At 41.3% G+C, this 16,920-nt stretch overlaps 1 protein-coding gene across 1 annotated transcript in view; it reads left to right on the forward strand.

Moving 5' to 3' along the window:
• The first annotated feature begins 712 nt into the window (after positions 1 to 712).
• Positions 713 to 16,920, forward strand: part of afap1l1a (actin filament associated protein 1-like 1a) — a 45,714-nt gene continuing 29,506 nt past the window's right edge. The window contains exon 1 of the mRNA XM_034093598.1: positions 713 to 766. Coding sequence (XP_033949489.1) covers positions 733 to 766 — 34 coding nt within the window. The 5' untranslated portion in view covers positions 713 to 732. The remainder of the gene's footprint in view (positions 767 to 16,920) is intronic.

The raw sequence follows: 16,920 nt of genomic DNA on the forward strand, positions 1-16,920 counted from the left end.
ACAAGGACAAACTAAAAACACTTTCTTTGTTGCCTTTTTCTTATCATACATAGTGTTACTGTTTTTGTTACCATTTAAATATCGAATTCTATTTATTATTTTATTTTAAATCAAATGCACCTGTTTTAGATCATATATTTATGTTGATGTATAGGTTGATTTGTAGGTTGGTTGTTATTTGTATAATTATTGTATTGTTACTGTGTATTTTATTATATTAACTAGCTATTTATTGCTATTTATTCAATTAAGATACTGTTATGATCACTTTACAATGTTTTTATTTGGGTAGATACCAGAATACATGACACAATCAATCTTTGTAATATATTTATGTTCTCTGGTTTAAATAATCATACCAGTATTTAAACAATGTATGCTGGTCACCTGGAATCCTGGTAAGCTTCCAGCATGGTATATTTAATACTATTATTAAACATAAGCTGGTGATAGATGGATGCTGGTGATCAGCCCAGCATACTATGCTGTTGTTTTAGCTGGCCAGGATGGCTGGTTTAGCTGGTTTAGCCGGCTAAACCAGCTAAACCAGCCATGAGTTCCACCGGAGAGGGAGGGACTTCGCCTCTCCATGGAAGCTCCCTGCAGAAGCTGCCGCTCGGCGCTAGGACCCAGCAGAGCAGCGGGCTGTAGTGTATCTCCTGTATCTGTCAGCGTCGCATCTGCACGCCTTCACTCACTCATGGGCCTGAATTATATTTCAACAACTCTCTCATGGACAGCATCAGCAGCGGAATGGAAACAAAATGTAAGTATAATTTTCAACCTGAAACTCTGCTGCAAGACTTAATGTTAGTGGGAGTTGTGCCGCTGTTTCTGCAGTCTGAAAAGGTATATGTGCATGTTTGTTTTATGTGTTAATTGATCATTTGTGGCTGTCAAAACTGTGAGATAATCGTATCTCAAAACCACTGCATGTGTTTCCTTCCTCCCACACCTCCTACTGCAGCACCCTCACTGAGGCTTCCACTTAACTGGTTTACTGGGGACATATGGGAGAAAACATAACTAAACACAGTTATATATCTCTAAGGTTGTGCTGTCATTGAACTTAATTTGCTATCATTATATATTACAGATTATATTCCCTTTGTGTAGAACCAGGAATCAATGGTCTAAGACACTTCCTTTTTCCTGTAATTCCCCCTCCTGGTGTTCATCTAAAACACAATGGTAGTGCACATTGAACATATAAATAATGTTGCTTTGGTCTCTCCTCCAGCTGCTTGGAGAGGCAGAGAACCAAGAACTCATCTAAAGTTTGATTGTTGTTATAGAAAGTGGACCTCACTCATCCTGAGTCAAGTCAAATATCTGGATGTGGTGAGATATTTTGAGATTAAGCAGTAATCATTGTTTGATATCGGACACCACCAGCAGATAATTCTTCATACATGTCTCTGGAGAACTTGTGTTTTCTGTTGAAGTGGCAAGAAATACAAAAACATTTTTCCTCACCATGTGTTTTTCTCTAGGAGGGGTGCAGTTGCCCCCCTGCACAGTATAACATTGTTCTACATTGTAACTGAAAACAAATACAATTGGACAAGGCTAGAAGTAACAGCATAAACACATACCCTATGTGTGACCCAACCCAGCATTTCAGACATTTCAAGTGATTTTAAGTTTGATGTGTTTTTACAATTCAACTGATGTTGCGGTATCATGTTACTGCTTTGAAAGCTTCAGAAACTTGAGTGCTTTTCATAGTCTTGTTGCCAGCTGCCAGGTAAACATGTGAGAGTGATTATAACATCCAACTTAATGGACATTTTTTAACCTAGCTGACTAGAGGTGAAAGGAAATGGGAAAGTACTTCAATTTTATTTCCAGCAGCTTTTAACAACTTTTTTTTAATTCAATACAATTATCCATGATATACTCATTTGCCATCATTTATCACCTTGTCAGTATATGTGGATGTTAGCAGTCTATTTGGTGTGTTTTCAAAGTCTAAAGAAGGAAGTCTTGTTGGGAGAAATCCTCTCCTGTCACTCCCAATACACACATACTGTATAAACACAAGAATTTAGCTTGACTAACTTTCAATCAGAGCTTTGTGTTTGTGTAAACACGGCAGGAGAAAACATAGGGTGTCGGCTGGTTATCCCAGGGGAGCACCTTACTATTTACACAGTCTGTAATTCCCTGACAGGCTGCTGCTAAATCACTTTCTCCTTGATTTTGTTGTTGTATGTTTTTTATCCATTAATTAATTTAGTCTACAAATGTCAGAAAATCACGACAAATGCTATTCACAACCAGACAGATCTCAAAATGAGACCTTTCAAAAATCATATTCTTTCGGAAGAACTACTTTTTCAAACCATCTGCACACATGCAACATCATAGGCCTTTTTTTCGAGTCCTTGTGTCCACTTTTTGACTGTAAGTCTTTAGCAGATAAACATTCCACTATGTTCACCATCTAAATGCTACCTTTATACGTTAACTGGGTTTTCAGAGATTTTATTTCTGCTCCTCAAATTAAGTTAACCAAAGAGCAAAGTTGATGGCCATAATATCAAAACAATTTACTAAAATGTGCTAAAAACATAGCTCCAAAATGTTTAAGGAAGTTGGATAATAACTTCATGATTTATTCATTTAGAGTGACTGCTAAAACATTCAAGTTTATAAGTAATTGTATCCATTGTTAACATTAAACAATGATTGGAGTGGAGGTTGACATTTCTTAGCTAATTGTCTCTGTGTTTCTTTTCTGTTCCATCAAAGCTTGCTGTGTAGAGTTAAACAAGTTCAGCTATCAATGTTGCGCAGGTTGATGAGAGGCAGGTATGAGCCTGTTTGTCAGCAGCTTCTTGATATGCACTATCCAGGCCAGCTGGAGCGACAGTGTAATACAAGTTTTGTTTCCACGATGGGAAGCAGAGCACCAGGTGGGTGTGAGAGGGGAGAGGCTGCCCCATAGAGATGCATTGCAGTGGTGGGATTGTCTGTGTTGAGCTCAGCAGATATGATGAATCAATTGTGGCTATTGTCAGGATGTTTTGGAGCATATGAAAGAACTTGTGGACAAAACAGTGATCGGCTATATAGGCTCCACAATCATGCATACATGTAACATTCTGCTCATGTAAGCACAAGTCTGTAGCATGTGCATTAAATGAGAGGCTCGACATTCCACTGGAATATCTATGAAAAGAGAACCTGTCTGTGCGCCTATGGGATTTCCCCCCCTTATATTTGTTATTCATCTACAAATCAACCAATGGGTCTGAGAAACAATACATTTGTCAGGCTTGTGGGGAATGTGTGAGAATAAACAAGGATTCAAATTGTCAACATTTCAGTGTAATTGTGGTTTAAATGGGTATGTGTTCATGGGGCAAAAGAGCAACATTAAAATGCAGTCTGCTGTCGTCATCTCGCCAGTGGTCTCTGACCTCACTGATTGTGCATTTATGCCACGCACCACTTTTCATTTCATATTCAGTTATCTGAATTTACACATAGCTAAACAGAGGTGACAGAGAAACACAGAGCTCTATGTATACAATTTTGACGAAATGCTCCATTATTTCACAATCAGGAACTTAACTGTTGTAGCTTTAGCTCATTTAACTAAAACATAACGCTGTCAAATCCTCAATTGAAAGCTGCCTTTGAATGTAGTCCAATGGGGCCACGGATACTCACAGTTTGTCTTTTGGTTCAGTTTAGTGTCACTGCTACTTTTAGTCATATATATATTGTTTGGGAAATCGCTTCTTTAGATACAACTGTTAAATAATCTGTTGTAAAGTTTCCAATGAAGACATCCTGTCTATTCTCTCAGCCGTGCTTGGTACCAAATACCTTATTATTCTAACTAAATGACCAGCTAGAATAATAACGAGATATAAGGGAAAAAAAATCCCCATCCTATATTTTAATTGTATATGAAAGGTTCACAAGTTCCTTTGTTCCTTTTGTTTAATCTACCAGACTTTATCAAGAGTTTTGGAGACATAATATCAATGTGCAGACTTGCTGACGCTCATACATACATTATATTACATATATATGCCCCATCATGCATGAGCTGTAAATCATGGATGATTTTGGACCAGCCCTGAAGTGGAATTCCCCTTGTTAACCCTCGTGAGATGAGAAGATGACTATGATTCATGTCTGAGATACATGTTAAGGTTATTGTGTGTACATGAACACATATATATTGTGCATGTGCCAATAGGCAAGGGTCATTCATTGCACAGCTGTTTATATGGGGGGGTTTCCATGGCAATTCACAGCACAACATTACAGCCGTTGCATGACACTTTGCAGAGGTTGAAAAGTGACTCTGCCCGAGCTGTGCATGCATAAAGGTACAAGCCCAATACTCCCAGGGCAATTTCAGATGTATTTGACTGACTTGGCAGAATATAAAAGAGTCTTGGATAGAAGACTTGCCATACCTGTCATCATTAAGGTTTACGATCTGTAGTTTGACATCAGCCATAATATAGCACTAAATTATGATTGATGTTAGTATGCAGGTATAGATTTGTAATATTTAGCACGAGATACACATGCAGTTAAACAGTTTAAACAGAACAGTACAGAAAGTGAAGACAAAATATGGTTCTGACGTTCTCTCAGAAAACAATGCTGCAAAAGCATTTACAGTGTGCTATTTGTTGTCGTATCATTTAGTACAATGCTAAAATGAAAAAAAGAGGTCCAGTTTATGCTACATTTAACCTTTAGCAACTACATTAGCAGTGGCCATTCAGTAGTGATTTAGTAATGATATAAAGGTTCAAATGTAAAATGTAAATGTTATGTCTATAAAGTCGAATGATATACTAATAAAAACAAACTAAACTTTAGTTTGGCATAATACAAGGAGACGGCAGTTCAGATCATCCACATAGGAAGTAATGCTCTCCATAATGGCTAGATCCAGACAACGGCAAGAAGTCACTGAGAGTGTGTCTTGTTCTATGATGAACAACTGAACTGTGTGTGTACAGGCGTGCATGTATATTCAGTGTATATTACCCTTGTCTGTGCACCATCAGAAAGGCAGAGCTTCCACTTGCAGAATAGCATCTTTCTCAGTGTGAGTCCTTTTCTGTGAGAGAGACATAGCATGGTGATGATCTCATGGACCCGAGGCAGATAGGGCTCTGAATAATAACCAGTGCACTGTAGGGCCTTTGTCTGGCAGCAGCAGGCTGAGTCAACCTCTGTGCCATCTCAGAACTGAATAAATCAGAGAGCAGCGTGAAAAAAGAGGTTTAGCACACAGACATCCTCTACATCATGGTCAGTTGGTGACCTTTGATCTTTGACCTGCGACCATATTGAGAAATTCCCAGATGCAACTGTTGCAACCTGGCCATGGCTACTATTACATGACATGTACCCATCTGTCCACTGTTTTAACATTCTGCTTTATAGAGTCACTGGGGAGATCAGCCTTTCCAATAATGCATTGGAAAAACAATACATTAAAAGGAAATACTAAATGAAGGATTATTTTACTTTGTATTGTTTTTAGCATTGGCAACGACCTACTGCTTATTTTGCCGAACCATCTGCCTTTTTATTGCATAACGGTAGTAGATGGAAACAACCATTCATTTGCAGTTCTTTTGCTGACATCTACAGGAAACCATGGCACTATGAAATATTTATATTAGGGCTGTCAAACGATTAACATTTTTAATCAGATTAATCACAGCTTAAAAATTAATTAATCATGATTAATCACCATTCGAACTATGTCCAAAATATGTCATTTCTTTATGTATATTGTTGTGGGAATGGAAAGATAAATGAAAGAAGGCGGATATATCCATTTCACATGTTTATTGTAAAATTTTTCTGTGTGTCAAAATGAAAGAGAGCACCTATCAATCATCAAACCGTGGGGTTGTAGTGCCGAGAGATGGGAGTCCGAGGCAGGGTATCAAAGTTAGAAGCTATACTTTTATTTAGCATCTGAACACACATGTAAACAACTTCATGCCCGGGAAGCGAAGACCGCGGAAACAGGAAGTCCGGCTCACTCAAATGTCCGTGCGGAACAATACCCCAACCCATAGATCCGTGGGTGAATAATGTCAATCACCACACAAGCCCCCCCAGTATTCACCCATAGTCAAAATCCTCGTGCCTGGGAGGAAGTACCACCCGACCCCGGCGCATACGGACCACAGGGGCCGAGGAGGGCGGGGCCGCAGGCGAGGGCAGGGGCGCCAACGAGGGCGAGGGCATCCCCACAGGGGCGGCCCTGACGTGGGGGCAGAGCCAACTCCAACGGCCTGGAAATGTCTACGTGAGCAGGCTTAATCCGATCAACGGACAGAGTCTCAGGCCTGCCACCAACGTCCACCACCAGGCTCTTGTCCCTGTGACGTATGACCCTGAACGGACCATCGTAAGGGGGCCGCAGGGGACCGCGGTGGGCGTTGTGGCGAATAAAAACGAAATCTGCCGACCGTAATCCGGGGGACACCCGGAAAGCTGGGTTGCTGTGCTGCGACGTGGGGACGGGCGTGAATGTCCCGGCGGTCTCCAGCAGGGAGGAGCGCTGCCCGGCTGCAGACCAGGGCACAGTGGCGGTGGGAATTAATTCCCCGGGGACCCGTAGCATCTGGCCATAGACGAGCTCCGCCGACGAGGACTGCAGGTCTTCTTTGGGGGCACACCTGAGGCCGAACATAACCCACGGGAGCTTATCCACCCAGTTGCCGTCTGTCAAGCCGGCACGCAGTGACGCCTTCATGGACCGGTGAAACCGCTCACACAATCCGTTAGCCTGGGGGTGATATGTGGTGGTGCGGTGCAGCTTGGCCCCCAAACCCACAGCAACAGCGTTCCACAGCTCCGAGGTGAACTGAGAACCGCGGTCAGACGGGGTCCCGAAGACGTCACACCACAGCTTTGCGCCAGAGTCACCGACCGTGACCTCCTCCAGGCGTAATCCCGTGACCGAGGCCTTGAGGGTCTGGACCCCGTGGTCAGAGGCCTGGTCAGCGCCCATGCGGAGGTAATCGAGGCCCAGCTGCACAGCTCCGATGACCGATCTGGAGAGGCAGTCCGCGACCACGTTAGCCTTGCCAGCGATGTGTGGTATGTCCGTGGTGTACTCGGAGATGTACGAAAGCTGGCGTTGCTGTCGGGCGGACCACGGCTCGGCCACCTTGGACATGCAGAAGGTCAGTGGCTTGTGATCCACGAACGCCGCAAACTCCCGGCCTTCCAGCAGGAAACGGAAGTGACGAACCGCCAAATAGAGACCAAGGAATTCTCTGTCGAAAGCGCTGTACTTGCGCTCCCTGGGACTGAAAAAGGCGAGTGGTTGCCAGGCGCCGTCGACCCATTGCTCATGCACCGCGCCCACTGCGTAGTCAGACGCGTCGGTGGTGATAGCAATGGGGGCACAATTCCGTTGTACAGACCGATGTTAACAGAAGCCCTGTCTGTGCACACGGAGACCGACTCTGTCGTCCGGTGATCTAACCGCCTTCTGGAAAAGCTTCACAAGTAGGCCTACGTCGGTACACAAATGCGCTTTGTGACACAAGTGACGGTACGCATTTCAGATTACGCACATAACCTGCGTACCAGTAATGTGTTGCCTGTACTACAGCAACAGTATTCTCCGTCGGGACTTCCTGCAACAACACCACGCCGTTATCTTGATTCTGATTGGTCAGAAGACATTATCAAAGATGTTCTATTGAGAAGACGATCACTACGTGACAAAAGTTTTCAAAACCGTTTCTGGTCTTCGGTATTTCCAGACAAGTGGCACTGGCTACTGAAATCAATCTTACTAACTGCTGTCTGTGTAATTCTCGGCGCGAGTTGGCGGACTTTATTTTGCTTACTTTAACATCATTTTTCATGTTGGGGCTAAGCCATTTCTTGGTATGGGTGTAGCCTACCCCAGCCATACCCTGGCGCTGCCACTGGTGGGATGTATGGGGCGGACCATTCTGCACATGCGTTAAATGCATATTTTAACGCAATTAATTCAAAAAATTAATTACTGCCATTAACGCGATAATTTTGACAGCATTAATTTATATTTGTTGTTTTCCTCCATTTCACCTTATACACAATGGAAGTATTTCTGTGGCACAGTACTTATTTGTTTGTGATGCCTAACATCTGTCAGATTTGGCTACAGAAAACATGTAATTTGATCCCTGATTTATTCCCACTAAGACAATGCATTGGCACAGTGAATGAACATAGCAGAAGTTAGAGTGTGTGTGTGTGTGTGTGTGTGTGTGTGTGTGTGTGTGTGTGTGTGTGTGTGTGTGTGTGTGTGTGTGTGTGTGTGTGTGTGTGTGTGTGTGTGTGTGTGTGTGTGTGTGTGTGTGTGTGTGTGTGTGTGTGTGTGTGTGTGTGTGTGTGTGTGTGTGTGTGTGTGTGTGTGTGTGTGTGTGTGTGTGTGTGTGTGTGTGTGTGTGTGTGTGTGTGTGCATCAAAAGCTTCTGTGCTGCATTGCTGCCCTTCAACAGCTGGTTAATGTTTAAACAGGTGAGTGGGAGCTCACAAACCCACAATTCTCCCACTCCATCACCATGGAGACGTAGTGGCTTAAGAGGCCTAATGACTTTGAGAAGATTTATGTTGCTGCGACAAACTAATTATTGCCACCTAATTAGAAGTGAAGTGAAAACACAGCTAGAAACACACCCCAGTTAAATGATATCTACGAGTATTTGGCAAGTAGGGGGATTTAACCTAAACTGCTTTACTTTAGGGAGATTTAATCTAAGGTGCAAGGCGGGGAAGTAATTGTGCTGTGGAATGTGTGCTGCCAACTCTTAAGGCTTTGCCTAATTTAAGATTATAAAACTGTGTTTTCAAGTAAGCAATCACATACAGTGTTGTTCAATGTACCAGGGAATTATTCCTGAAGTAAAAAACTAGGACAGAATCTTCCCATATGTACACATGGATTTAAAGCGTGTATTTTCCTGGACTGTTTCCATCTACAGTGTATTTATTGTATTTGTGTGTTCACTTGTGAGTATCGTGGAGTGAAGGATGTGATTCTTTCTGTATTTAATGATAACCTGAAGCACCTCCTCGGCCGTGTACAATAAAAACAGTGGGGAAAACATGTTTTTCCCCTTAATTTGTATAACTTTATGGCTCCTCTAACAAATAAGCTTTTCCACATGCTCCCCTCACCTGCTGCTAAACCTCAGCTTGTTTTGCATTGTGTATTCAGTTTGTATGTTTACCATTGTATGTTTGTCGAAAATGTCCGTCCACATAATAAACGACCATGTCAACGCCATGAGAAAGCACTTCACGCTCTAATTGAGACTACCTGCACCAGCTAAATAAAGGTTTTTAAATATAGCACATTCAAAAGCTCCATTATATTGTCATCTCCTGAAATACGGTTGTAGAAGCAGGCATGTTTTAACTATATCTAGCCAAGGATCTAGACACTGCATTGAGAAAGGGGTCACTAGAGACTGTACAGTAAAATTGGGAGTGCGTCAGCTGACAGGAAGAGGAAACAGAAGGCCGGAGGTGATAGGTGATGTCATCAGTAGAGGCAGGAAGCCCATCTCTATAGGGGGCATTTGGGGCATCCCCATAAAGATGGTCAGCCCATTTACTAATGTGGGACAGGAAAAGTGCTTTGTTGGCAAAAGGCAGAGTAAAATCCAATCCATCTCCAAGGGTCTTCAGTAGTTGGCTAATAGAGTTAGTAAGCATGATCTTTAAAAACTGCTTTAATGATTTACATTTTAATCTGATGCTTTAGTCTGATAATCTGAAGTAATGCGTCGCCAGCAACGCTTTTTGAAGCATACAATTGATGTTTGTTCAAGAAAATGTTTTGACTTGTGAATTAATCACACAAAAGAATGAATCATACGCAAGAAATCTGAGTCAAAATTGCATTTGAATCCTGCTGTGTTTATCCACCTCAAATCCTTAAATGATGACTACACTGGCCAAACATTAGCAAGAAGACAGTTAGGTCACAGTTGCATTCATCTTACTCATCTGCCCATCATCCAATACAGTCTCTGTTTACCTATCGTGGTCTCCGGGGATATCAGTTTGTGAATGTCCAGGCATGTTTAGCGCTTTGGCAGAGCAGAAGCATCAGACCTGGAAAATGTCTGGAATCTGAGGAGTAGAGTGGGAGGAGATCTCATCATGATAGGGCACAGGCTGGTGAGAGATGGCATTGTTGGCACCACTCTTACTGTAATTAAAGACCTCCAGCACATCTGGTATCTGGTTTACCTCACCTGTGTTGGTATGTGTTGGCTACACACAGCCTGCTGATGTACACAGGGCAAATAGGGGACGTTTTTTTTTTTTAGATCTTCATACTGTATGTGGCATCCATCTTTTCATCTGTCTTCTAAATGTTATGATTCAGCCTTTTTCTTTGACCCAGCTTTGATGACCGAGTTGGATGGTGGTATTTAGATAAACCTCACACGGCATGAAGATAACATTTAAACCAGCTGACTCCTTACTGAAAACCCTCTCTTGTGACTCACTTAACATGAGATAAGATTGTGCTTTTCCACATACAAAGAAAATGTTTTTCATTTCCTTTCAAAAGTCGCTGGGGCATATTGTTCAGCTGGCCTCATTGATGACACAACGTGAGACACCCACACTTTGTGTGTGTGGACACCTCAAAGCCTTCAACCTGCAGCGCTCTTTCATGTCCGATCAGGTTGGGAAACTGCTGTATATTCAACATGTCCAAAGACAATAAGGAAGGGGGACTTCCAAGAAAAGCTCAGCAATTTTAATTAGATACTGATCTCTTGTGGAGTCGCAGATGGTCCTTCGAGATTATCTCAGCCACTTTTAGTTCTAACTATGTTTTTTATCGTGGACATACTAACCCTAACGGCCCGTCCACACGGCGGCGTGTGTTGAAGCTTCAACACTTCTGGGGTGACGTCAAGCTTTGCCGAACTGCATTGTGGGAGCTTCGCTTTGCTCGCGTTGCTCGCTTCAAAAGTTGAGCAATGTTCAACTTTTGAAGCTTCGACGGAAGCGTCAGCCAATCAAATCATATGCCAGTACAAGCTCTAGCCAATCAAACCATGTGCTTGTGTGTCTGGGGCGGGAGATTCATACGATTGGTTGTTGTTCGAGTTTCAGACACGCCCGCCGGCATGCTTCAACGCAGGCCGCCGTGTGGATGCTGCGTAACTCTAACCTTAAAGGTCACCTATTATGCAAAATCCACTTTTTCATGTCTTCTATACATAGACATGTGTCCCCTCTGTGTAAAGAGATTATTAATGTTTCAGGAAAAAATATTCTCTCACTTTTTGTCCTGATCCATTTATATGAAAATCTGTCTGAAAATGAACTGATCAGATTTTGGCCACTTTATGATGTCATAAAGATGTTTTGTCTTGTGTAACCATTAGCCAATCACCAACCAAGGTAACCCCTCCCCCCTATCACCTGAATCTCCTCCTAGAGCACCATTGTGTTCTTTGTAACCAAATATCTCTCAGAGGGGCGTGGGGAGGGGCTCCTTGTTTTCATCTAAAGTAACAGACAGAGAATCAGCACTTTTGAAACAGGGCTGAAACAGAGGGGATTATGGGATGCTACAATGCACGAAAAACAAGTTAATAGGGGACCTTTAACCTGTTAAGCCCGAGAGCTCCCTATACAGGGGGCTGCAGGTTTTTTTCACGAAACTGTGTCTCAGGGCTTCTTAACCCTCTGGAGTCGGTGGACGCGCCGGCGCGTCCAGGTGCGCATAATTTTACGTAACTAATCATATATTTTCGATTATAAGGAGTAGAAACATGATTCAGATATCCGCGGAATCACTGGAAGGGTAGCTTTCCAGCAGTATCTCCTGTGAGACTGTAACCAGGGCACAACCAATATGGCCGCTCAAAGCAGCTTGACTTTACACTGTGTGGGATTGGTGGATTTGTGTGTCCGTCAAGGAAATCTCAGCCGGCAGCCATCATGGTCTGAAATGACCAATGGACATCGAGAAATCACTAAGGACCTACCCACCAAGTAAAAAAAACAAAAATCACGTGTCTCCTATCAGTTTACGTCAGTGTGGAGAGAGAGAGAGACAGAGAAAATGGCTAAAAAAAGTTGCCGACTTCACTCGAGATTTTTTTCACTAGCAGCAGTAGTAAGATAGAGCCTCAGATGTTCAGAACCTGAAGTCTTCGACTCTTCTGAAGAAGAAGAACACAAAGACAACAACAAGGATCCATTTGGACATGGGTAAGTGTAAATATTACAGTAATAGTGTACTGGCAATGTGTGGGGAATACCGCGAAAATGAACAATAGGTTTATTGATATATATTTTTTATCGATAGTCATGAACTTTTTCTTGGGACAAAATAGACTCCATTAGCAAACGTTTACTCTGTGTTAACGTTATTTTGGTGTGTAAAAGTGAGATTACATGTGTAGATGATTAAACTAATCATTTATTCGTCCCACAACGGAGACATTTACAGTGACATGTTTTTGCCATTGATTATTTTATCATACAAATGAGACTTTGTAATCAGATGTAGCCTATGTATATGTGTGTCTGTGATTTTATACTGAAGTAAAGTGTGTGTGTGTGTGTGTGTGTGTGTGTGTGTGTGTGTGTGTGTGTGTGTGTGTGTGTGTGTGTGTGTGTGTGTGTGTGTGTGTGTGTGTGTGTGTGTGTGTGTGTGTGTGTGTGTGTGTGTGTGTGTGTGTGTGTGTGTGTGTGTGTGTGTGTGTGTGTGTGTGTGTGTGTGTGTGTGTGTGTGTGTGTGTGTGTGTGTGTGTGTGTGTGTGTGTGTGTGTGTGTGTGTGTGTGTGTGTGTGTGTGTGTGTGTGTGTGTGTGTGTGTGTGTGCGTGCGTGCGTGCGTGCGTGCGTGCGTGCGTGCGTGCGTGCGTGCGTGCGTGCGTGACTCCTTTTCCAACCTCCCAAACTTTCTTTTTATGTGTGCATTGTTATTTGTGCTTGAGCAACATTTTACTTGAACTTTATTTCAATGAAATTAGTTGTAATTATTGTCCTACATTTTTATTTGTTTTACAGAGATGTTTCACAGCTGTCTGGGCCGGCGTTTATCCAGCAGCCACAACATCCATCTGTGCCGGCCCCCAGGTCAAGATCTATTGCTCAAGGGCCTTCACCAGAGCCATCACCACCAAGGACCAGCAGACCAGCATCACTACAGTTGCCTCCACCTCCATCTGCAGCTGCCACCAGGTCAAGATACACCTCAGCACAAAGGCTCCACCACAGCCAGCAAGGAGGTCTCGTGGAGGTCTCGTATAGCACTTGTACACCCCACCTACACAGCAGCCCATGCACCATCACCCCCACCTACACAGCAGCCAGACCCACTGTCTTGGAAGACAGACAAAGACCTTGACACTGTCTTGACATTTATAATGAATAGTGGGTTGAAAGTTCTGATGTTCAATATTGTAAATAGTTAGATTTTCCAGTTTCTTATATTTATATAAATAGTTGGTTGAAAAAAACATATTTATAATAAATTGTTGGTTGAAAAAAAAGGGTTGAATGCTCAATTTGTATTTGTACACATCACCTGAACCTTGGTATGTAATATGAAGTCATTATTCAGTCCTAATGTATCTCAGTCCCTGCTGTGGTGAAAGTAGAGTGATAAACACCTATTTTACTCAAAATTCGAATTAATTTTTTTTCATTTTAGACATGAATTACACATTTATATACAGTGTAATTCAGATATTTCACTGCTTTTGTGATCCTAAGACTTTGGTAACCAAATCTAAAACACCAAAACATTTCGATCACATGACTAAATTTGTGTTTTCACAAGAGTTTTGAAGATTTTCCGAAAATCGGATGTAACATTTTAAGCTTTTGAGCTACTTATCTCATCAAACAGTACTCTAAGGTGAGTAATTTGCATATATAGCAATACCAGAGATTGTCCTGAACATTTTGATATTTAACACATGGGGTGCCATGTGAGAAGAAATACATTTAAAAATGGATTTAAGAAAACATAAAAAATTCGAGAAAATACCCTTAGACTCCAGAGGGTTAAAGGGGACCTATCATGCAAAATGCACTTTTGTACTTCTTTTATACATGAATATGTGTCCCCGGTGTGTCAGGGAACTCGTGTCAGAAAACACAACCCTCTCTCTTTTCCTCCTTTGCAGGGGGGCGTAGTCAGCTGCAGCTCATTTGCCACAGAATCAGCCCTTGCAAAAACAGGGCTGGAAAAGAGCAAATAGAGCAAAATGAGGCATGGCTAAAATGCATGATCTGTTTGGTATTTAAAAATAAAAACTTCACAGACATGTTTTATATAGCTATGGCCCTACAATATATCATTCAAATATAGCATGATAGATCCACTTTAATATTAATAAACCTATTAATGTGTCATACCAGATTAACGGGAAGAAACTCAGCTAACTGACGATACGAACCATTTTTACCAAAACAAAACACAAGTCTCATAAGAAGCGTCTAAATGACCCCTGAGCGAAAAAAGGCTAACACACTTGGCACAGAACTCAAGGTCAAGATACCCTTTATTACTTATCGTAACTGCACATACAAGATATCCGATTAAAGCTGAGATTCCACAGATTATTTAGGTATTAGTATCATCACTGAGCGATCAGAACTCGTGACAGGGGAAGCAAACACAGACATCACAACACGTAGCATTACGGAGCAAACACGGGAGATTGTCTCACCTTAGCTGTTATTCTGATCAAAAGTCGTGTTCAATGGCATTAAAACGATAAAAAACGCTGCTGAGGGTTAATCCATATGTTAATCCAATGCGTCCGTCACTTTGAACAAATTATTGATAATCCATAATTCTATTTTTATGTAAAAATCGGAGAGTAAATATTAGCTGCTAATGGTAGCCACCAGAGTTATCACAGCTTCCGGTTTTGGATTCCATTGGCTCTGACGGTTAAAAAGAGATGTCAATCATCAAAATTGACCAAGGTGGGCCAGAGATAGGTCAAATCCACCCAAATGACCCCAGAAGTGTTTTTTTTTGCTAAACCTCTCTAAAAAGGTCAAATATCACTTGTTTTGCATCAATCTTGATACAGGGTACTTATTATGTTATAGTTTGGATTCCTAAAGCTTTTAGTCTACCATCGCATCATTCAAGGGTGGTTTTCAATATAAGTAATTTTTGTTTTTTGGACGGACACTATAATTTACATTTTTTTTACTGTGTTCAATCTGAATTTACTTTCAAATAAAAATATCTATATTGATTCTGACACTTCTACATCCAACTCACAGATGTCACCTTGCTTTGAGAAAAAAGATAATTAATTTAACCCTTTTTAGAAGTGAAGATATGGTCTTTTGTTCTGGGAATGTCATTTTCGAGCCTGAGACCTGAAAAACAGGCTCAGGGCTAAACAGGATACATTTTTTACCAGTCTGCAATCGCCAGTCCTGAACACATTAGTTTTACTTAAACATATCAGAGTAATTGTACCCAATGTGAAGAAAAGTGATGTATTTTTACAACATGGCGTGCTTCCAGTCCCTACTCTGGTATCCATGGTCCTGTGTGAGTTCACATCTTTACTGGGAAGGTCAGAGTGGTTTTTCAGGCCATAACCAAGTCTAGCAGGGTGTGTCTGTGGCATTTGTCACAGTTCGAGAGGATATCAGAAAAGTTGGGAAAGACTAGAAATGCCTCAGGGTATCTGGCCTGTGTGTGTGTGTGTCTAATTTAGATGGAAGGAGAACTTCCTGCCTACATTATCAAGCAATTAATCATACATTTTTCTACACCGACATCCTTGGAATTTGTTATTTTGAATCCTTTTTATACAGTCTGACTTGTTTGTCTACTATTTAATTGCTGAGTGGTATTTCGGCATTGTTTTTCACCAAGATCAACTTAAACTGTCTTCTCTTGACATTTTTGAAAGTTTAGTTGGGCCCCTTGGGCGTCTATCCTCAATTATTTTTGCCGCTGACAAAAATGTATATGATGCCCTAATTATCGTCATTTTTAAGTACCAAATGTTGGAAATGAATGCCTTTTTGATTAAATAAAAACATCACCGTGGATTTTGTTACCATCTTCTTCTTTCTACCAACATCTTCCTATTTGCCATACAGATATGAAATCTTAGATTTAATTTTTGTAGCTTTCTGCAGGAAAATGTTCTTATTTCACAATGTATTACTAACTAAAGTGCATTCCATAGTTCATATCAAAAAGGGTTAAATGGTCACACCAGGACACACATAGGTGATCTTATATTTTGCATTTCTCATAGCTTTGTAGTGGCATCCAAGGTTTCCTTTTGCCACTATAGAGCGGGGTTGACGACACGCAATCCAAAGCAATAAGCAGCCGAAGGTTTTCAGTCCAAAAATAAGTAATTTATTAACAAAGAATTATTGACTTAAATTGTCTCAAAATATCTAAATCAATATTTCGGCGATATACTTTCTTATATAAATTATACTTTGCACTTTGTAGTCAAATTTGCAATACTAATTTCTGTTTACAATTTGCAATTTAGGACAGCCACTGTGTATGAGACCTGATGAGACAGGGGGTCTCATCAGGTCTCATACACAGCGGCTGTCCTAAATTGCCTCACTTAAATAAACACCGTAAGGTATAAGAAAACGGATCATATTTACGATTTCAAATAAACAATCATTTCATCAAAAGATATTCACCATGGCAATATAAATCATTTTCCATCATTAATTCATTTATCAAATTATGAATCTAAATAAAAACGTTGAGTTCATTGTGGCTGAACAGGACACAAACAGGTGATCGTATATTTTGCATTTCTCATATAGCTTCACAGTTATTATTGTGTAGTATTGTGCAGCCACCTGACACTGATTTCATCCTGCAACTGATACACTAAAAGCCTACACTTATG

The sequence above is a fragment of the Pseudochaenichthys georgianus genome, chromosome 10, assembly GCF_902827115.2.
Source record: "Pseudochaenichthys georgianus chromosome 10, fPseGeo1.2, whole genome shotgun sequence".
NCBI classification, from domain to species: Eukaryota; Metazoa; Chordata; class Actinopteri; order Perciformes; family Channichthyidae; genus Pseudochaenichthys; species Pseudochaenichthys georgianus.